At 49.0% G+C, this 21,768-nt stretch overlaps 1 protein-coding gene across 1 annotated transcript in view; it reads left to right on the top strand.

The window, feature by feature from the left end:
- The window catches only part of LOC144141154 (aldehyde dehydrogenase family 16 member A1-like), a 70,243-nt gene extending 50,070 nt beyond the window's left edge, over positions 1–20,173 (top strand). Inside the window, exons 10-13 of the mRNA XM_077672700.1 lie at positions 357–527; positions 7,875–8,079; positions 12,222–12,410; positions 19,416–20,173. Coding sequence (XP_077528826.1) covers positions 357–527; positions 7,875–8,079; positions 12,222–12,410; positions 19,416–19,718 — 868 coding nt within the window. The 3' untranslated portion in view covers positions 19,719–20,173. The remainder of the gene's footprint in view (positions 1–356; positions 528–7,874; positions 8,080–12,221; positions 12,411–19,415) is intronic.
- Positions 20,174–21,768: the final 1,595 nt, after the last annotated feature.

Consider the following 21,768-nt stretch of genomic DNA (forward strand, 5'->3'; position numbering starts at 1 on the left):
AAATAAAAACGAGAAAAAATGTCACGTGTTTTTCCTTCTTTCTTTCTCACTTCTTAGAATTATGCAGACTAGAGGCAGTGCGGAAGTGGAATCATAGAAATGCAGTGGATGCTAAAGCATCGAAACAGACGTGTAGCTCTGTATACAAAAAAAAAAAAGGGAAGTCATGAAGGTGGTGGGTGGCCTTTTCTGACTCCAGAAAGCCACTGTGGCAGCTCACACATTTCTCGACTGAACACAAGGCTGCACATGTTTCTGTTTTATTTTTTCAATTTATTTTTGCTCAGCTCCTCTGCACATGGTTTTAACTCTTTGTGCCTCTCTCTCCCTCTCTCTCTATCTCTCTGTTTCTTCAGCGGCGAGACATGCACGTACAAGCTGTTCTACGGCGGCCAGCAGAAGCGGCCCCTGAGCGGCGTCTCCAACGCGTCCAACTCCATCGACAGACGCAAGATCGGCTACGTTCCGGAAGCCGGCCGCAAGGACGTCAGGGAAGCCGTGCAGGCGGCACTGGCGGGCTTCAAGACGTGAGTGGGGGAGACAGGGAGGAAGGGCTTTTTAGGGCGCAGCTCTTATTGAGCGCTCGTTGGTGCGTCTGCCGTTGACGCAACCGAATGAGCGATGTATTAACAGGGGGGAGGATGAAAGAGCGAACGTAGAGTGCAGAGGAGATTGATTGAAGGTGTATTGAAGAGAGCACATAGAGGAAACCAAAGGAAAACACAGTAGAACCTCGTTGATACGTTCCCTATTCATACTATTTCCTGGTTACTGCGCTCTCAATTGTGAACGCTAAAGACGCCCCATAGTAGGTTTCTTCCCAGATACAGCTGAACCTCGTTATAAGAGACACTGATGTAAGAGACAAATGGGTATAAGAGACACTATTGACCCACATGGTTGGCTGCCCTATCTTTCCCATTAAATTGATCTCTTTTATAACAGACATCGGATGTAGAAGATTGGTTATAAGGGACAAGTCATCCTTGAACTTTAATCAATAATCTCGCTTGTAATAGACATTTTAACTTCAGACGCAGTGCCACCAGTCACTAATTGCAGTTGCTTCCATCCTGGAAGCACAGGGGGACGACAGACGCCTGCAGTCGCTATTTATTATAACTTCAGCAAACACACAGTGGTTCAGTCAGCTATGAAATGACGATGAGAAACCCTGCCAATGGAAATGCAACTTACAGAAGTGGTTGAAGCTTACTGCCATCCATTGGATGGAGTGCGATCGCCCATGCGGGTTCTCCCACTGGCATAGCTCCCAATCAAAAAGCATTGCAGATGTTGAGTCCTGCAAGCATAATGGATAGCCTGAGCACACAGCGGAAGAAGCTGTGCGCTCCGCCTATTCATCAGGCTTGTGAACTCAACATGTACGATTCATCTTCCACAAACGAGGAAAGAAAAAAAAGCTTGCAGAATCGGTTGTAAAATATACAGTGTAAATACAGTCATGAAGCAAACAAAGATTCAGAACTGTTTCATAAATTCTGGGGGCCAAACATATATTAGAATGAATCTTTTGAAACATGCTGTAGCATTCTTTTGAGCTTGTTTTAGTCATAGGGTGCCCACATTGAAGTAGGGTCTGATTAGTAAGTGAAAACATGGTACCCTGCTTATAAGAGACATCTCGTATAAGAGACAGAAACTGCTCCCCGGTACGTGTCTCTTATAAAGGGGTTCAACTGTAGTACGATTCTGCCTCGCGTATTTTTTTTTTTTTTTATCGTATCATCGCGGTTTTACTGTACAGCGAGAAAAGTGTAGAAGGAGGGTATGGCAAAAGGGTGAGGGGGAAGAGGAGGAGGACCGTAGAGTTGTTGATGCCCTTCTTCACTAATTGACAGCAAAGCCCGTGGCTATGCTGTTCAAGGGACCCTGCAACACTCTCTCTTTTCGAGACCATAAATGCTTGCAGCACGTAGTCAGCCAAGATATCCAGTACTTTGGCTAGGGGGTCACAAAGTACCAAAGCCCGAAATTTGGACTCTATGATAACTTTGAAACTTGCCCAAAAGAATTTTCTCTCTTGCCCGGTCTTGGCGTTCTTCGAGCGCTCGAATTACGTCATGACAGCAGTGTAGCAGCTATTGGCTGGCATTCCATAGCCACTAATAGAAGACAGGGGTCGAAAAATCGCGTTGATAAATAATCACTCGTTGTTTTGCGCTGCATTTTCATTCTTGGGCTATAAATTTTTATTTCTCAAAAGACCAGAAGTCTACCTTACATGGGAGCACGACGCTATCCATGCATGCGGGGACGGCCGTGTTCTTCATTTTCCACCTGCTGTAGTTTCACATTCCTGAAAAAAAAAAAAGAAAGAAAAGAACACGGAAAAGAAAAAGTTTGGCGTTTTGAATCCCGCGGCCGCTATTGGACGGCACCTGGCATTGGTTCAATCCAATGGCCGCGCATGTCCACAAGTAGTACTGATCAACCATTTTATAAAGCTTTCTGCGCATTTATGTGTTACGGCCAGCCCGAAAAAGCGTATTTTCGACGCCTGGAAGTGTGGAACTGTACGTAAGTACCGAGGAAGGCGTCGAAAGACGCTTCAAAAAGAAACCAGGGCGGTCACCGTTCTTGACGCTCTGATGGCCACTAGGCCTACCACCGTCGCCGATCATTGCTATCGTGGTTGTGATATCAACTCTGATGCAAACTTTGTGCCGTGAACGGCCAAATTACAGTGGTAGAGGGTTCTAATGGCTTGCTGGGCTTTGTACCAAATGTTATCTTCACTGTGACCAGGTTTCATGCAGTGACAATTGCATTTTTGTGAATAAAAGTGTGTCAAACTTTTAAACTTGATTTTCTCATTTTCGAATTTCTGGTCACTTTCACGTTGTGTGGAAAGTCTTGTGGAAACTTAGAAATAACTTACGAAATTGATATTTGGCACACACTTGCTTGAAGATATGTAGAATGTAGTTATCTAGTTGAAATTTCGATACCGTATTTACACGATTGTAAGTCGACTCGAATGTAGGTCGACCCCCAGAAATTGCATCTCTCAAAAAAAGTAAAATGCGAGTGCCGCCTATAAAATCGTATCACAAAGAGAAGCTCTTCCGTCAACCCACATGGCGGCTCTACCACCAATGATCGATGCTCCCACAAGAGCCGTGCGCTTGCGGTGTGCGCGGTAGATGTTAAAAATGAAAAGCTTTTGTATAAGCACATGGAACAACCATGCGCTTTGGGTTGAGCGGGAAGAACACATTCGCTGCGTGATGACAACCATCGAAGCAACTGGCAGCAGCCACTGGCGCGCCATACCAAAATAAACAAAATGGCGGCTGACGGAAGCGGCCGCGCGCAATTTACTTTTGAGCGACTAACCTCCCACCATCGCGTTCGGAAGTGTACTGAACAATGTGATACGATCTGGGCTACGTTAGCGCCGCGCATTGAACCAAAGGATTCACTAATACTCATTTTATTTATTAGAGACGAATAAAAAGCTTCTTGATGCATTTTTTCACGCGATTCATGCGCGTCAGTGTTGCGCGGGCGACTTTTTCACGCCCGCGTCAACGATTCCGCGCACGCGGCAGCTTCTACTGCTTTTAAGTAGGGGTGTGCGAATATCAATTTTTTAATTTCGAAGCGAATTCGAATAATAAAAACAAAGTTCGAATCGAATCGAATATTTTTCGAATACGAATACTTATTGTTTTTTGTAAAATTAAAGTTTTGACCATCTAGAGACACAAAAACTGCAACTTTATTGCACAACAAATCATACAAAGTAAAATTAGAAATTACCCAATACCATTGCACTCAACAGGTTAAGGTCTGCACTCACTTAAATGTTAACATGGAGAAAGGTTAACTGCTTGACATGTTCGGAGAGCAGTGACAACCTCCTGCTCGTCACGACTCCACCAGATACCGAAAGCAGCCGCTCACTTGAGACACTAGTGGCTGGCATGCCCGAGCCCGTGCACATTGCCGCGCGCTGATACAGTAAAATCTCGATGATACTAATCTTGCGGAACCGCGAAAAATATTCGTATCATCCAAAATTTGTATGAACCAACACAGACCAAAAAATTGAGCGCTGAAAAAAGTTTCCGTTTATTTCTTCTCTTACTTTCGGGTGAAGAAATTCGTGATTTCTTATGCTTTTTTTAACCCCCATGTCGCAAAGCAGTCCTTTCTGGAGCACTTAAAGCTTCGCTCTCGTCTCCTCTTTCGCTCGTCTCCTCTTTCGCGCTCGTCTCCTCTTTCGCCCGCATGGATGATTTCGCGCCCGGGGTAGCGCCTACCTCGGTCAGAAAATGACGCACGACGCGCGCGGCAGAATGGAGGAGCCTGACTACTTGCGATGAGATTGAGGCAGCTGGCTTGGCTCCGCCGGAGATGGTTAGGCTTAGCACCCCGCCAAATATTTTACGGGCGCTTTCTAGCGGCGCGGAGGATTTTTTATAGTGCCATTTTCGCATGCATTATCAGCTCTTTTACCGCTCAAGCAACTTCGTGTCTCCCTTGAGCCGCATTTTAAAGAGCGGTTAGAAACGGTCGCTCGAGCGCCCGCGCCACTTCGCGGCTGGAGCCGACGCCATGTTGACGCCACCGGCCGCGCCGCGCGCAGCGTGGGGGTGGTTTCCCGGCGGTGTCAGCGCGCGTTTGGCGTGCGCAGAGCGTTTTCACGAGCAGAAAACAACACCGATACAGTCTGCGAAAGCACGTACCATTCGCCGTGTATATGCTTCGCCACTTTGCTGCTGAGACACGCTCTGAATTTACTTATTTTTTTTAGTTTTGGGTGGTTCGAATAGTTCGAACCATAAAAGTGTCATTCGAATCGAATCAAATACCAAAAAATTCGAATCGAATATTCGAAGTTTCGAATATTCGCACACCCCTACTTTTAAGTTAAACCAGTTCTACCGCTCTACCTCCGTATGACGCGCGACGAGCGCGGCAATGGGGAGGCGCGCTCTTTGATCAATTTGATAGCGCCCGGGACTAGCCGGCTGGCGCCGCCGGAAATGTTTAGGCTTGCCACGGTGGCGGATATTTGATTGGCGCTTTCCCTAGCGGCGCGGATAATGCTTTATAGTGTCGTTTTCGACCACATTATCAGCTCCTTTCCTCCACAAACGTCTTCGTTTGTGCCTTCAGTGACATCTTAAAGAGCGGTTTAAAGCGGCCGCTAGAGCTACGCTTACCTCTTCGCGGCTGGTGACGCCGCCATGCTGCCGCCGCTGATTGCATAGCACGCAGCATGCGGGTGGTATTCGCGGCAGCGTCAGCGCGGCGCATTTTCGCGAGCAGAAAACGCCCCATGCGGTTATAACCATAGGAACGAGCGTGCAAAGCTGTCCCCACCTCATAGCACCCCCGATTTCTCGTTTTTCTTGTTGTTACTAGCGGTAGATGGTTCGACTTCGATTCTAAGTCGACCCCCCATCATTGGATGGTCAAATTTGAAAAAAAAGGGTTGACCTACAATCGTGTAAATACGGTATTTCACAAAAGGAAATATGAAATCCTTAGGGTATTGTTCCAGGCTATTGCGAAAAAAATTAGCTTGACTTTTGTTTTTTTTTGGGGGGGGGGGGGGCGTATTTCCAGTTCTTGCTCGCAGTTTTTACCTAGATAAGTGTGCTCAGCGATATTCAAAGGATTAAATGAGCCACAGCAAGATGCCTTTCATGAACATTTGCTATGTGTAAAAGTTTCCTCAAAAATTACTACAATTTGCTGTTGTGTATAACATAACTCAAAAACTATTACAGCCACACAGACAGTAATGGCTTATTTGAAATCTGCACGCAAGGATCTATTGCTGTATGAATTTTCAAACCTGTAGTGCAAGAATAATAATAATAATAATAATAATAATAAAAAGTTGTTTTGAGGCGCATGTTCCCTTAAAAAGAAAGCCACAAAAGCAAAGCAGAAAGGGAACGCGTGGAACGTGTATCTGCTGAGACGAGCAAATCACACGTGCCTCTATGCTGACGGTAATTATAGCTTTCGGAGTGCTTCCAGGCGCGAAGGAAAGAGTGAAAGCATTTATCAGAAGTGTTGCAGAGTCCCTTTAAGATGCACCCACCCTGTGAACGCATGTAGTTTTGATCGGCCTTTAACAACCTGGAAGAGGAAAAAGTGTATGACAGCTGAATCTTATTGGTACTCACCTACGGGGCAGAAACTTGGAGGCTCACCAAGAGGGTTCAACGTAAATTGAGGACAACTCAGCGAGCAATGGAACAGAAGATGGTAGGTGTAACATTAAAGAGACCCTGCAACACTCTTTGAGCAGTGCAAGTAAACCTGCACAACGTTTAGATTACACTGCCAGGAATACCTGTGCCAAATATTACGTGTGCACGTGAAGCGGTAAGCGCGAAAATCGTTGTGAAAGATGCGGAAAAAGCAACCGCGCTTTCTTCAGTTCTCATTATGGACCCCTGGCATGGCCTAAACGACGTCATTGCTGCCATGGCTGTCCTATTGGCTGTCGCGGCTTATTTCTCGCATTTCCTGTGACAATCCGCCGTCGCCAGCGCTGTGTACTAACCTCTTCTATGCCTGTACCTGCACGCACAGTTCTGACGTTTCTTTTGTGTTTTGATTGCGTGCAGAGTTTGAGTGATGAACTCAATACTCCCCTTTCAACCAGACCACTCGACAACAATCGTTTACTGCTTCAAAAACGCCCTACCAGCCGGAGCGCACGTTTGCAAGCAGGCAGCGATGCCTGCTTTTTTATGGCCCCAGACCGGAAACACACCCCTCCACACTGCGGAGAAAAAGAAAACTTCCCGGCTGTGATATATCGAAGGGCGCCAAAGAAAATGCCGCGAGTCGCCCCCTTCTCCGGTAGAGAGTGCGCAGCTTTCGTCGCGTTACCCGTGGTAGATTTGAGAGGGAACAATTATGTGCAATTTCTCATCACGCGTAGCTTCGGTGATAGGGAACAGATTTTCATAATTCTTGCGGGAGGAGATTGCTGGGACAATAGACTTTTACCCGAAAATACATTTCGATCAGTCGATGGTAAGTACTGCAGGGTCCTTTTAAGGGACAAGAAGAGAGCGGAGAGGGTCAGTGTCGGGCACTTCGACACACTAACCGGCACAGGCCCTGGGAAGAGCAGTGCGGAAATGGAAAGAACACGTTGCACGGCGCTTTCAAGTGCCGCACATTCCGAGAAAGGCCGCGCCTGCTCGCACCGGATGTCCTAACGGCCACCACATGGGTATGGACCCCGACGAAGACGACTCGCTTTTCCCCCTTCCCTTGGTCCTCGCGGCAGGCGGAGGGGGAGATCAAGACAGACAGACGCGGTCCAGGGGCTGGAGCTCCGCTCGAGCAGTGTTTCTTAGCCGCACGCTGGGCTGTAAATAAATGTACAGTTTTGTATCGGAGGCTGAGTTTGTCAGGATACCCAGGGTCAGATGCTCAGCGCTGCTGCAGCTTGGAGGAAAAGCCCCCGAGAAAAGAACATCGCGAAGATAACTGTCAGGGAACAAACGCATGTTAAGGACAACAAAGAATAAGAAATGGACGTGGGCAGGGCATGTGATGCGAAGGCGAGATAACCGTTGGTCATTAAGGGTAACAGAGTGGATCCCTAGAGAAGGCAAGCGTGGCAGGGGGCAGCAGAAAATTAGATGGGCAGATGAGATCAAGAAGTTTGCGGGGATAAATTGGTCGCAGTTAGTACAGGACTGGGATAGTTGGATATTCGTGGGCGAGGCCTTTGCCCTGCAGTAGGCGTAGACAGGCTGATGTTGATGATGATTATAACAACCCAGCCTGTAACAGCGCCACTCTAATATGCATCTGGCATCACGCCTGACTTTTCCCTCTCTCGACTCCCGTGTTTCCCTCGGCAGCTGGTCGTCGCGGTCGGCCCACAGTCGAGCCCAGGTGCTGTACTACTTGGCGGAGAACCTCTCGATGCGGTCCGGAGAGATGGCCCACCTGATCCACAACACCAACAACCGCTCCGAGGACGCCTGCGAGGCCGAGGTCGGAGCGTGCATCCGGCGGCTCTTCTACTGGGCTGCAGCCTGCGACAAGGACGCCGGATCGGTCCGGGTGAGAGCTCTGGGAGAAACCGTGAAGTGTCGGGGTTTTTGCAAATAGGAATTTGTGGGCTCCCTGTACCAGTACCAGAGTTCCTGAATACCGTATTTTAATACACATAAGCCACCCCTGCATGTAATCCGCACGCCGGCTTTCAGCCCGCTGGAAAACAAAACAAAAAAAGAATCCTCGCATATTGCCCACATATTTGAGACAGGAAAGGCTGCATAAAAGCTACTGCTGAAGCAACACATCGCATATATGTAGACAGAAAAAGCATATACAGTAGAATCTCGATGATACGATTCTGGGTGATACGAATTTCGGGATGATACGAATTTCTGAAAAGTCCCGGCAAAATTGCATTGTTTGCAATGGGAAAAATTTCGGCTGTTACGAACGGACCTGCGCGGCCCGGCGGATGATACGAACGAGCAGGCGAGGCGCCCGACTGCCGAACAAGCAAGTGACGGCTCTCTCTCCCCATTTGTCACTCTTCTTTCTCCAGAAACGGCCGGGCTGTTGTTTTCTGCTCGCGAAAACGCGCCCCGCACGCCCCATGCGCGCCGCGAAACCTCTCGCACGCTGCGCGCGCCGCGGCCGGCGGCGGCAACATGGCGGCGGCTTCGGCCGCGAAGTGGCATGGCCGCTTGAGCGACTGCTTCTAGCCGCTCTTTAAAATGCCGCTCAAGGCAGACACGAAGTTTCTTGTGCAGTGAAAGAGCTGATAACGTTGGCTAAACCGGTATTATAAAACGCCATCCGCGCCGCTAGTGAAAGCGCCCATAAAATATCTGCCGGAGTGCTAAGCCTAAACATCTCGGGCGGAGCCAGCGGGCTGTCTCGAGCGTTTCGCAAGTCGTCAGCGTCTTTTTCTGACCGAGGTAGGAGATACCGCGGGCGCGAAATCGTCAATGCGGCCGTGAAAATACAGCGCGCGCAAAGCCAAAGCGTGCGAATCGCGTGCAAAAACGCAACATGCGGTTCACGCTTGACTGTTGCGGCGTGTAGCGAGCTTGGACACCGGGAGTGAGGAGACAAGCGCGAAGCTAGGCGAAGCGTTACGCGCTCCAGAAAGGACTGCTTTGTGACGTGGGGGTTAAAAAAAAGCAGAAAAAAGCATGGATTTGTTCACGCGAAAGTAAGAAAAGAAATAAACGAAAACTTTTTTCAGCGCTCAATTTTTTTGTCTGCGTTGGTTCATACGAATTTCGGATGATACGAATATTTTTCGCGGTCCCGCGAGATTCGTATCATCGAGATTCTACTTATTTGGCAAGTAGAATACACTGAGTGCGAGGTGAAAGTCACAATTCACTCAGTGTCCCTGCTCTCGCTACAGCTATCACTTGAGCCGCAGTCCTCACTGTTGTACACAAGGTCAGCTTCGGGTCCATCCATGTGGTTTGTGTTTGTTTTTTTTTTTTTTCTTGTTTTCGTCCTTGTTTTCTCTTTTTTGTCCTTGTATGTTTTGCGCAATCGCTGCCATGGAAGACTTGGCCAGTGTTACTGCCTAGGAACTTTATGTCTCAACGCGCATCGCCGTGAAGATGCACTAAAGGAAAAACCCCGCGTATTATCCGCGCGCCTGCTGTTGTGGAAGTAGAGGAGGAAGAAGGGGGCGTGCACACTATCATCATTAGTAAAGAAAGGAGGTGGAAGTGCGTTACCAGTTCTGCCCTAGCCTGGCCTCCTGCTTTCTTGCGGTTCAGAACAACTTTGCTGCCGAAACCCGGGAACGAACCAGGGACCTTTAGGGAACCAGGGACCTTTGCCACTGAAGTATTAGCATTTTTGGTGCGGGTTATGAGAGCAGAAATACGGTACGCACCAGTTGCGAAGCTTGGCTTCGGAATCCGGGTGGCACTAGTGCATCTTCTCCATTGTAAACACTCAGGAGCACCTAGGGGACAAAGAACTCAACTTTGCTAAACATTTACTTCTAATAACACAACACAATAAAACACAGCTTGCTTTTTAAGTTACGACACATCAAATTAGGCAATGTTTGCTAATGCTTTTACGCTTTTTACTTTGACGTACAGCAGCAGCCACGAGTGCCTGTGTACTATCCCCTGAACGTTCTGTTGATGGATCGCATGCTGATCCACTTGCCCCTCGCTTGCCCATTTGCCCCCACCACAGGGGGGCCAACCATGGACCGGTTTTCGTGGCGAAAACTTTTATAGTGGGACTGACGGCGTCCTGTCAAAAAACTAACGCATTTCCCCTGAGATCGGTTAGTCGACCGTAAAGCTCTGATAAGATCTCTGGACGCATAGCACGTGTGTTGAAGACAGCAGAAACAGCGCAGTGGACGAGTCAAGGAAGGGAAAAAAATGCAGATGTACAGCTTCGTTCAAGCAGTGCTAAATATCAAAACGTATAGGGGCCAACGAACTCACCAACTTTGTGAGGCGCACCGCATTCATGAATGCAGCGACACGCGTGACCACTCCATCAGTGGCCCTACGATCAATAAGATACCCATCGGACTCCCTCACCTCGTAATGTTTGCAAGCCTTTTGTTTGTTTGTGTCACCCCCTTCATAAACCGTTCACAGAAATAAAGCATTTAGTTGTTAGTCAGTGCAGCGTCCTGTTGTCTGTCCTTGTCCTGTCCATTGCGTTGTTTCGGCTGTCTTTGAACTTGTACAGGATATCGAAGGTCCCATTTGCCTTGCATTTGCCGTCTGTATTGTGTTTTAAACGTCTACCCCTCACGGGTCCTGTCGCGGCCGTTGGTGTCAACCGTTGGATTCACCAATAAAAGAAGTGACTGGCACCACTAGCAGTCGAACCTGGAACGAAAAAAGAAATGGAGCGAGAGCCCGTTGTTTTACTGATTGAGCTACGAGGCCACGCGGAGACGGGAGAGACAGACAGTGCACTCACCGATCACATCTGTGGGTTTACCCCCTGTGTCCTCGCTGAATGCCACGTGATGGCGTCACGTGACCTGTCACACCGCTGTGCGCTCTGCCCCCGGCACATGTAGCGGCCATGTGCACACCTTGCGCATGCACTGGGATTTATATAAATTGAAGGAAGCTCACATCAACGCACGGCATCGCATGTCACCTCCATCTGTGCTGCCGTTCTCGTCACCTGCGTCGGCATCGGCAGAGACGGAGAAGTGAGATCGTCTAACACTGGGTTTGATCTTCCTTCAATTTTATAAAAATAGACTTTCGAAACCTATACAACTCAACCAACCACTGTTCAGGAACCATGCATTGATTCAACCTTAGCAAAGAATACCGCTTTGAAGAAATAAAGGGCGTGGTTGAGTGCATTTCCCTTGTCTCTGGTTTCACTCCTTGTAGAAGCCAAATGTGTGAATTGAAGTAACATCGCATGGGTACCGTATTTACCCGTTTCTAACGCGCCCCCGATTCTAACGCGCACCCACTTTTCCTGGTAAAAAAAACGAAAAAGCTTGCACCTCCGATTGTAACGCGCACGGGACTTCGTGACCCAGACAAACGAATGCGAGAGAAACGGGCGATTTATTTCCCGAAGTAATCTCACTCATCTCACTCCTCGTCGCTCTCCGCTGACAACAGCTCGGCCTCGGTGCCCTCAACGCGTTCGCGATGCCACACTTCTGAACTAACGTTCAACCATGGTCTATGGGATCGTGGCCCACGCATCGCACGCCCATCCCGAGAGCTTTTCCAGAGGTGCACGCTTCAGCCGACCGCTCGTTTTGAACGCGTCGGAGCCGCTGCTGCCATTGCTGTTATCAAGCGCGCAAGTGAAACGATTTGACGATTTGTGGGAACTCCGATAGAAAAGCCTAGGCGCCTAGGCTTGCTGCGGCCGAAAAATCGTTGCGAAAAGCTTTGGCGCCATCCTGAGATGGCGATGGCGATGAGTGGGACGAAATCCCCGCTGCTACGGCAGTTTCGGTTTTGTATCCGATTCTAACGCGCATGCGATTTTTCGGCCTATTTTTTCGGGAAAAAAGTGCGCGTTAGAATCGGGTAAATACGGTAATCGTTGTGGGGGTCGTTTGCAGCTTTGCTTTCCAACCGTTACCTTCACAGGGTGGATTGGTGCGCGTTTCTTTTTTGTTGTTCTGCCTCAAACCACGGGAGCTGTTTCGAATGTGGCTTATACCTGCCCTCCACGCATTGTGGTCTGTGTTCCAGAGCACGACCATGAAGGGCACGGTGGTGCGCCTGAACGAGCCCCTGGGGGTGATCGGAGTCGTCTGCTCCGACCGCCAGTGCCTCCTGAGCAACTTCGTGTCCGCCATGGCCGCGGCCCTGGCTGCGGGGAACACGGTTGTCGTCCTCCCTTGCCCAGAATGGCCCCAGGCCGCCCTGCGATTCTGCCAGGTGGGTGGGACGGGCCTCTTCTGTAGGTGCGGTCAAGACCGGCCATTTCATGGTTTGACTACTTCCTAGTGAACTCGAGGGAAGTATCACTACTAATTGTGGTGTGGATGCGTGGTGGCGTGTGAAAGCCGTCATGGTTTGATAAGGTCGTTCAAAATAAGCACTTTGAATTATGAAGTTTAAATTTCGGTAGACCTTCGTACTAATATATACTGGAGTGAAATCTGGCACCAGTGTCCGGCAAAATGCGCTTAAAGGAGCCATGAAGAGAAAACACAAGTTTGGTTCATTTGAAAATTTGAAAGATTGCCTCGTTAGAACCATAACGACACCACTTATAACGCAAACTTCGCTCAAATAAGCTACATAATTAGGAAAAAAGGAAATGACCATGCGACCCACCAGCTCATTTTCCGCAGCAGAACCTATGATGTCACTTGGGAATGCTCTGCGATTGGCGGAGGCCGGCAAAAGCAAACGCATGTTAGGCAGGGCTTACAGTTTGCATAGTGAGCTATATGCCCGTGAAACATGCTGCACATTCTTTTTATGACAAAGAACGGTGGAGTAAGCGGTTGAAGTACCGAACGAACACGCAAGCGTGTGCGCCAATGCGTACGAAACTACCGCCGGCCGATCTCGCCGTCACGCAGACGAATTTTCGGGTTCGAGGCTCTTAGGGGCCAACGAACCGTTCCAGCACGTACAGCCACGACCTTGCTTGGTATCTTAATCCCTTGACAGGAGGTTGGCCGTCATATCGCCAACCAGCAAAGGTAAAAATAGAAACGAGGGGAGTAAGGAACAGCAAGAAGCGACGAGATAGTGCCAGTCGTCGCAGAAGTTTCGAATGGTGTTGGCTTGCTGCTGTCGTTACGAGCTCGTTTCCAGTTTACAACCACTGAAAACTTCAGTTTGTTCGAGTACTTTACAATGAAATTTCGTTGCTGCGTTTTGAAATGCCCATGTAGTACGGGCAAATCGTCGAGGGAGTGCGACATCCCCGCCGGTGAGGAGATCTTTCATGTGCTGCCCAACGACGAACCTCGGCGAAGCAAGTGGCTACGTTTTGTGAACTTTGCAAACGGAGGAGAAAGGGAGCTAAAGGAAGTACGAGTGTGCTCGCTTCATTTCCGAGGAAGTGATTACGGCAGGGACCCTTACGTTAGCTCACTCCTGGGACATGCTGGCGCTCGTCGCCGACTTCGTCAAATCGCCGCCAAAGCGCTCTGACCTTGGGGGAAAAGATGCCGTACACACCGCGCATTGGCGCTCATATCTTTCTGGTCGGAGCAGAGAGCTCGCGCGAACGGCTTTCCATGCACGACACGGGCCAACTGGCATAAGCGATACTGCTACTGAAATTGAACTATTATTAACCGTAATAAAAATATGGCACATACGTACCAGTCTGTATTCATCAGTCGCGACGGGGCTGACGAGGCAGCGGTGCCGACGGCTGGGCGTTCGTATGTTGTGGCTATCGCGGAATGGTCGCTTTCCGGTCCATCCGCGTATCCCACAACTCCTGCCGCTCGTGCACTTAGAAGCATTGAGCGTTCGAGTGGTGTGAGGTTGTTAAATGCAAGCCCGAGCTTCTCGGCACCCGCCGCGGTGGCTCAGTGGCTAGGGCGTTGCGCTGCTGAGCACGAGGTCGCGGGTTCGATTCCCGGCCGCGGCGGCCGCTTTTCTGATGGAGGCGAAAAGCAAAAACGTCCGTGTGTACGAGATTTCGGCGCACGTTAAAGATCCCCAGGTGATCAAAATTAATCCGGAGCCCTCCACTACGGCGCGCCTCATCGCCTGCGTTGCGTCGGCGCGTTAAACCCTGCAATCCTTCCGAGCTTCTCGGCGAGAGTTTTGTTCTCCCGATCAGGCGATTCCATGACTAGGGCTGCGGGTACACTAGGTTTTACTAGTATTTTTAAAATGGCCGCCGTCTCGGTTTCGGCACGATTTCCGGTTCCTGTCTTACTCCCGCGTGTGGATGCGATATGGAGTCGACATACTAAGTATCTGTTTCATGGACCGCCTCGTATGACGCCATTGTTCACATCACGAAATCTGCAATTTTAGCGGGAGATTTAAAATTTTGGCTTAAATTGCCTTATTTCTCAGTGAATAAAGCATCATTTGCTTCCGGGAAAGCGCTTGGGGTACTATGAAACACCTAATCTTTCGAATAAAACAAACTTTTGTTTTCTCTTCATGGCTCCTTTAAGGAAGCATGCAGTCGTGTACCACGGCTAAACATTTCATCGTCGCTTGGCGGGGCTCACAAAGAAGACCGAAAGTTGCCCGTGGCTGCAAAAAGAAAAAGATATTGTGAAAATGTTTTTGAAGTTGTTTTACCAATAGAAAAATGGGGCTCATAAATGTTTATTTTTTCAGAGATTACTTTGAAGCTTCATGCGAGACAAACAAGGAAGAAATGTTGCTCCTTCATGTTGATTTTGGCTTCAGCAGCGAAAAGAAGCCACATGGGTAGCTAAGCCAAGTAGGAGAGGAACGTTGGTAGCTGCTACAGCAGGGCCGACGATGCCGTGTGATCGTACCGCAAGATTTCCCTATAGTTTATGTTGGTGTGAAGCTGGAAATATCATTGAATCAAAAATATATACCTGGCATGCCTGAATGCTATCGGTTCACTTGGCAGTTGTGAGCACTCATTCGCGTGGAAGTAATGTGTAAGTAATCTCTTCAAAGATCGTACTTTTTCTTGGGTTACCTAAATGTGAAAGATTTTGCCTGTGTGTCGATCCCTTGGATGAGCCAGAAATGTCGCATGTCGATGCACGGTTTGCAGCGCCAGTACAGGGCCGAAATTTCATAGGTACAAAGATCAGGACTGCCATCGTCTTTGTAATAGCAGTGACTATGTGGGGTTGTCCTGTTACTCGTCGCACGAATGTGGGCAGACTTGCACAATTAAAGGAGTTCTGCTCAGCATGGAAGCTGTGAAGTTTTGAGCAGTGATTCGCCAGAAGAGCTGTGGCGTCCTGCCTTGACTAGTTTCAATATCAGTCCGATGTTGATACCGAAAGCGGTCAAGAGAGGCACTGCAGCCCCTGAAAACACCTTGAAAGAGACACTGGGTTGAGTTCTCATTCATTTGGGGTAATAAATGCGTTAATTCATGATGTTTTCCCTATTTCGTATTATTGTGTACTTGTATGGAGCCTGGCAATGGCAGCCTCCGTGGCCACGGCGCAACGCGATGATTTTCCCCGACAATTTGCATATGAGGAACGTGTGCCTTTGGGGTGCAACGGGGTAAACATCGGCTCCGTAATGTGAGGAACCCAGGTTTTATCCCAACTGGGGGAATTGGTGATCTTTTTGAACTGCCTGTTTGGGTGCGTTACCCTGGACAAGTGACTACGACAAGCTGGGCCCCTATACGCCTCGAGCGCGGCCTGTAGGGGCGCCACTGAAATCCCCCTAGCGGCCCGTTTCGAAAGCAGGCGCGGGAGTCCCCGGCCCGCTCCCCCCCTGTCGCCGTTGCTTTTGGGGCTCGTTCAAGACAGCAATTTACCGCTTGTCCGCGTTCGAAATACCGAATAACGCGGAGCAGGCACTCTGTTTGCAAGCGTGGTGTGTTCACGAGAGTATAAACGTTTATGACGCGATCTTAGTGAGATCTATATGAGCGCCAAGCGTGTGTCACAGGCCGGCGTCCCGAAGCCAGCATTTGCATGCAGCTGATTGCAATTCCGCTGCCCTGAAATTTAGTGGCAGTGTCTCCGTATGCGGCCGTATACACACTATGATGTAAATCGACTTTGTGCACTTACAAAATCCAGCGGAGCACTCATACCTGACAGCACGTAAGTTACGCCTGCCAATATCACATATCAGATATTGATCAGTACCATGAACAAGCCAATGCGGCATACATTTCACAAACACTGTACCAAAGAAGTACGATGGATAAAGCAAAATTACACCCCGGAGTCAGCACACGACGACAAATTTAATGATGGGTCGTCTTGCCCGGTGTGAGCGCTCGCAAAGATTCATCTGTTACATTTATACTCCATGAGAAGCGCGAAGATGGGCTTATAGAGTAATCCGCGTCCGTGACCAAACTCTTCTTCGAAACATCGTCATATGACACAGGGAGACTGCAGAATCTAGCATAAACCGAAATCAGAGACCCTTATCAGATACGACACTCTTCCAACGAGCCCGTGTGTAAGGGGTTTGTTCGCACGTTAACGATCTCCAGGTGGTCAAAATTAATCCGGAGCCCTCCACTACGGCGTGCCTCATCGTCTCCGTTGCGTCAGCGCGTTAAACCCTGCAATCAATCAATCAACTCTTCCAACGACACCTCGTATCGCTTGTGAACTGCTTACCCTGTATTCTTCAAAAAATGCGTTCGCCGAGTGATCAGCCGTTCGTTGAAGGCAAAAAACAAACTAAAAGTGAACACGCAGCTTGTGTGTGTGATTACTAAAACGTTCAGTCGTTGATTTCGCTCCGCATTTGTAAACAAGGATAGTTGAGCGTCCTCCTCCTCACCTCCCCCCCATGTCTAGCGAAATATCAGTGCATTTCGCATCTAGTTGGTCTGGTGAATACTACCTTGCTCAAACAAACGTCTTTAGCATTTCAGAAGCTGCACTCGGTTTTTTTTTTCATTCCCGTACGACTATTATATTTATTCCTGACTTGCCGACCATTCATTTTCCCGTGGTTTCATTAATACCTTGGTTCTTACTATAAGGCATGAGTGGGCACATATCTGACAATGCACAGCCTTTGAGTGTACTTAACATTTTCGCGTGGCTTATATTCCCATAAAAGGCACAAGTTTTTGTCAGCTGTTGGGTTATCACATCCTCGAAACATATTTTTCTACGACGTACATATTCGAAGCAAAGCCGCATTTGTTGTCTGCGCTGCAAAACGAACCAACCTCTTACAGTGCCAATATCAGGACTAAACGAGGCGACAATAGAATTCACTTGTGCTGACGTGTTCGAAGGTGACAGCGGTGATATGCTGCTGCCGTCGCCGACGCCCGCAAGAGCGGCCAAGACGCGCGCAGAACCGCCTCCCCGGGTAGCTCTTGTTGGCGTTAGAGCGCTCTACCAAGACGCAGCTGTTTTTTTTAGGTGCCCTAAACGTGCAGTTAGCTTACAGAGGTCACCATAACAAGTTGTGTAGTGCGCGGAAAGGCAAAGAGAAGCGAAAGAGAACCAAAACACTGCATGACCACCTATCAGCCACGCAGCGCTAATCCCGCTAACGCCGCGGAGAAGCGGCGGCAGGCGGCGCAGCGATCGCGAATCTCGAGGCGTATATATATATATATATATATATTTATATATATATATATATATATACAGTCGAACACGGATATATCGAACTCCAAGGGGATCGCGAATTAGTTCGATATATGAAAAATTCGATATAAAAAATATGGGCTCTGAGACATCACCTATGGCGGACGATCACTTACCGATCGTCGCATTCAAGAATGACAACTAATTCCGCACTCACGACGCAACAGGACACTTTATTTCCGTGAAAAAAAATCGCTCATCTTGGCCGGCTTCTTCGTCCTGGAAATGAAATTAAAGACGCTGGTCTCGATCTTCTCGAGGCTGCACAACTAGAAAATTCCAGCAGCACGCTGCGCCTTCGCACACCATGCACAACACGCACGCAAAAGAAGAACAGCGCGCACGTACCACAAGAACTTTGAAGGTAACAATTTCAAGGCTCTCTGAACGGACTCCAACAAAGCGCTCGCGATGGTCATCTCCGAGAGAAACAGTGATCTCCGAAACGTGCGGGACAACTCGCCAAACAGCAGCAACAGCAGCAAAATGCAAAAGAAGGAGGAGGCCGCCAGCGCCTTCGTTCCCTCTTCCCTTTCCCGAGACGACATCGGGGGAAAACAGACCCAGAGAGAGAGAAAGAAAAACTCTTTTTCGGCAAGCCGGGGAACGTACGCAGCCGAAAAAAAAAAGGACGTGCGCAGTCGGGGCAGATGCCTACCTCGCACTGTCATATTTTCCGAGTGTTTGGGCTTGTGTGCCTAGAGAGATTTAGCATACCTGGCTCCGTCCGCTAACGCTACGGCGGCCGGTAGCGGGGCCCGACTGGGCAAGCGCCAATTCGTTACGGTAGGGGGGATTACTTACGTGAGCGCAGTCTTCGCCATGCCCGCGCATTCCTCCACATACTCCTCAACCTCAATCGGGAGTGCAGCGACCGCCGAAGAGAACCTTCCAACTCGCGCGGCGTTCGATATACCCAATGTCGGGAAAAATACGGTTCGATATAAACGTACGAATTCCTATACTTTTACACAGAATTTTCAAGGGGATAATTTATGAGTTCGATATAGACAATAATTCGATATACCCGTGTTCGATATATCCGTGTTCGACTGTATATATATATATATATATATATATATATATATAGAGTGGTCCGCACTTAAAAACGTAAGAAAAAAATGGCCACTTTTGTAATTTTTTTTTTTATGGGAAATGTTTTCGAAGGGTAACGGTTCTCTGCCGCCGATGTGACATAACAACGTGTGGAACCTTTAGTTACTGTTCGGCTTGGGGTGCTGGCTTGAGCTCAGGTGTAATACCCTTAAGTATTTTTTGGGTTAAGAGTCAGTCCTATTTTTGCGGTTTTTCCTTATTTGCTATTGCAAAAGCCAAGCTGATGTCTCTTATCATATAATAGAGCACCACTGCAAGTACCTTCTCTGCATTGATGTCTGGGCTCAAATATGTTCAGTGCTTTCTTTTTGCTTATTAATGGTGGCAGGTATGAAGTACGTTTGCAGACTTCGTAGTTTGGAAAGGCCTTGCCTACATGTAGTTCGTTGTCAAGCTTTCATTCATCTTTTGCCGTGTCAGCTGAACCGATAGACAGACATACAGACAGACCACAATTATCGCATTTGAGTAGCCCAAAAAACACACTTCGAAAGCCATCTCTGAGGCATCGACAATGTCCCACAACCATTGCTCGCAGATTTTGGAGACGTCGGACGTTCCAGCGGGCGTGGTGAACGTCCTGTCGGCCGGGGACCGCCCGATACTCATTCGGGCACTAGCGGAGCACCACGAGGTGGCGTCGGTGTGGTACCACGGCCAGTGGGCTGACCACGCGGCCTTCCTGGAGTACGCGGGGGCCCACAGCGACAAGCTCAGCTGGACCTTCCCCATGAACGACAGCAACGACCAGGACCGCCACTGGATGGGCTGGCAGGTGGCCCAGCACGTCACGCGACCAAAGAGCCTCTGGATGCCCGCAGGGGACACCTTTGCCAACTGATTGGTCACCATGGTGCTGATGATGGTGGATGATGGTGGATGATGGGTCCAAAAGCGTCGATGTCCTAAGGGGGGAGAGCCTGTTTGCAGGTCATTCCCGAGCACCGCGAACCCAAAAAGTCTGTTTCAACGTAACGTAACATAATCTGAGAAAACATAGTTTACCCGACAACATAACCTGCACCCGATCCAAAACAAGTGCGGTCTAGTCCACTTATAACAGTGTCGAAGTGCCAAGGGAATTGTGTCGTTATAACAAATAATTGTTATAAGCGGGTTGAGAAAAAAAAATATGAAACTGAGATCAAAACATGAATCATGCAAGCAAGGCTGCTACTACTATTATTACTACTGCTACAGTCGAACCCCGCAATAACGAAACCGCCGGGAAAAGCCAGAAAATTCGCTTTTGCAGGAATTTCGTTGCCGCGAGAATGAAACATAAACGACCGGAAAATCGGTAGCATTTCGGCTGGCGTACCCGCAAATTTTCCCGCCATTTTTTCGCGGGGCTGCCATGGTTGCCAGACCAGGACTGCCCTCTGTTGATTAGCTCGCATCATCCGTAAAGGCCGCGGATCTATCAGCCCGCTCTGGTTACAAACCCCTGCGCGCTCGCGCCCCTTTACGGACTGCCTTAACGGGCCCCATACGTTTGTAGTACCTCCCGTGGCGACGAAGCGAAAAAAAAAAAAAACCCCAGACTCGAGCCCGAGCCCGCGGCGCGAGCGCGCAGGGGTTTGTAACCAGAGCGGGCTGACAGATCCGCGGCCTTTACGGATGATGCGAGCTAATCAACAGAGGGCAGTCCTGGTCTGGCAACCATGGTAGCCCCGCGAAAAAATGGCGGGAAAATTTGCGGGTACGCCAGCCGAAATGCTACCGGAAAATCAGCCACAAACGAAAAATTTATTTCCTTACGTCGGTTACATTGCTTCGTGAGCCTTACCTTGCAGCCAGCGTCACAGTTCAGCTCTCACTGTACAAGCGGTTCATTGCTAGTCGTCGCGCGCGCCTAAGAACGACGAGATCGTGTCAAACGCATTCAAAACATTCCATGGGTTCACCTTCCCTGCACGTTTTTCGCCCTGGCCCTCGGCACCGAGTATGTCCAATCATGCAAGCGAAGCCCAGCTTCTTCTGTTTACGAACTTTGCCAGACAGAGTGGCACCTCGTTGCACCAATACACCGCTTTGTTGACGTCCAGAAAGGCCACAGCCGTCACTGTTTTGTTTTGCGCACGTGCGCCATTAAGAACTGGTGGGGTCCTTACTTTTCAGAATGGTTGAGCAAGCTGCAGGCATTTCCAAACTCGTCGGCGCTATCCTCCCTTCCTCCACTTGGGCCACTGACTTCGCAATGATGGCTGCTTTATCTCGTAGCGATAAAAACCTCCACTTTTGGGCTGGCGAAGCCATCTTACCGAGAGCACACATGCTGGTCGCCGCACACAAACACACAAACAAGAAACGCACGCGCGCTGTTTAGCAGTAGCGGGCTACGTAGCCCAAGCCAAAGCCGCGACTTCAGTCACCATGTGTCGCCCCTGGTGGTGCCACTGCGAGGCTGCCTCCTCCACGGCCGCCGGCTGCGCAGTCTTTTGTAAACAAATATGGCAGCGGCCATGCAAAAGTGCTGTGGCAGAAGTTTAGGCACTTTGAGTCCAAAAAAAAATGTACAGTCTAATCCTGCTACAACGAAGTCCGCTTCAAAGAAATTTCCGCTGCAACGAAATATTTCCAATTCCCCGTCAGCTAGCCATAGAAGTCAATGCAACAAAGTCCTCGCCACAACGAACAATGTGTTTGGCTTGCTTTCGCTTCAACGAAATTTTCACTTATTGAGGCTGGGTTTGAACATTTGTTTCACAATAAAATAAGCATAACGCTAGCTATCTGCAACTTTTTATACATTTAAGGCGCTTAGTTTCTCCGAAAACGTGCGCCGCGCGCCCACACCACCACCCAAAACAAAAACAAACTCATAGGCGGACGCCATTGTTTGCTGCTGATAACGATGTGGCTGGCCGTCTTTACACGAGGCGCAGGCC

This window comes from Haemaphysalis longicornis, unplaced genomic scaffold, assembly GCF_048455015.1.
Source record: "Haemaphysalis longicornis isolate Haplotype H1 unplaced genomic scaffold, Haemaphysalis longicornis Haplotype H1 scaffold_6, whole genome shotgun sequence".
Taxonomy (NCBI): Eukaryota; Metazoa; Arthropoda; class Arachnida; order Ixodida; family Ixodidae; genus Haemaphysalis; species Haemaphysalis longicornis.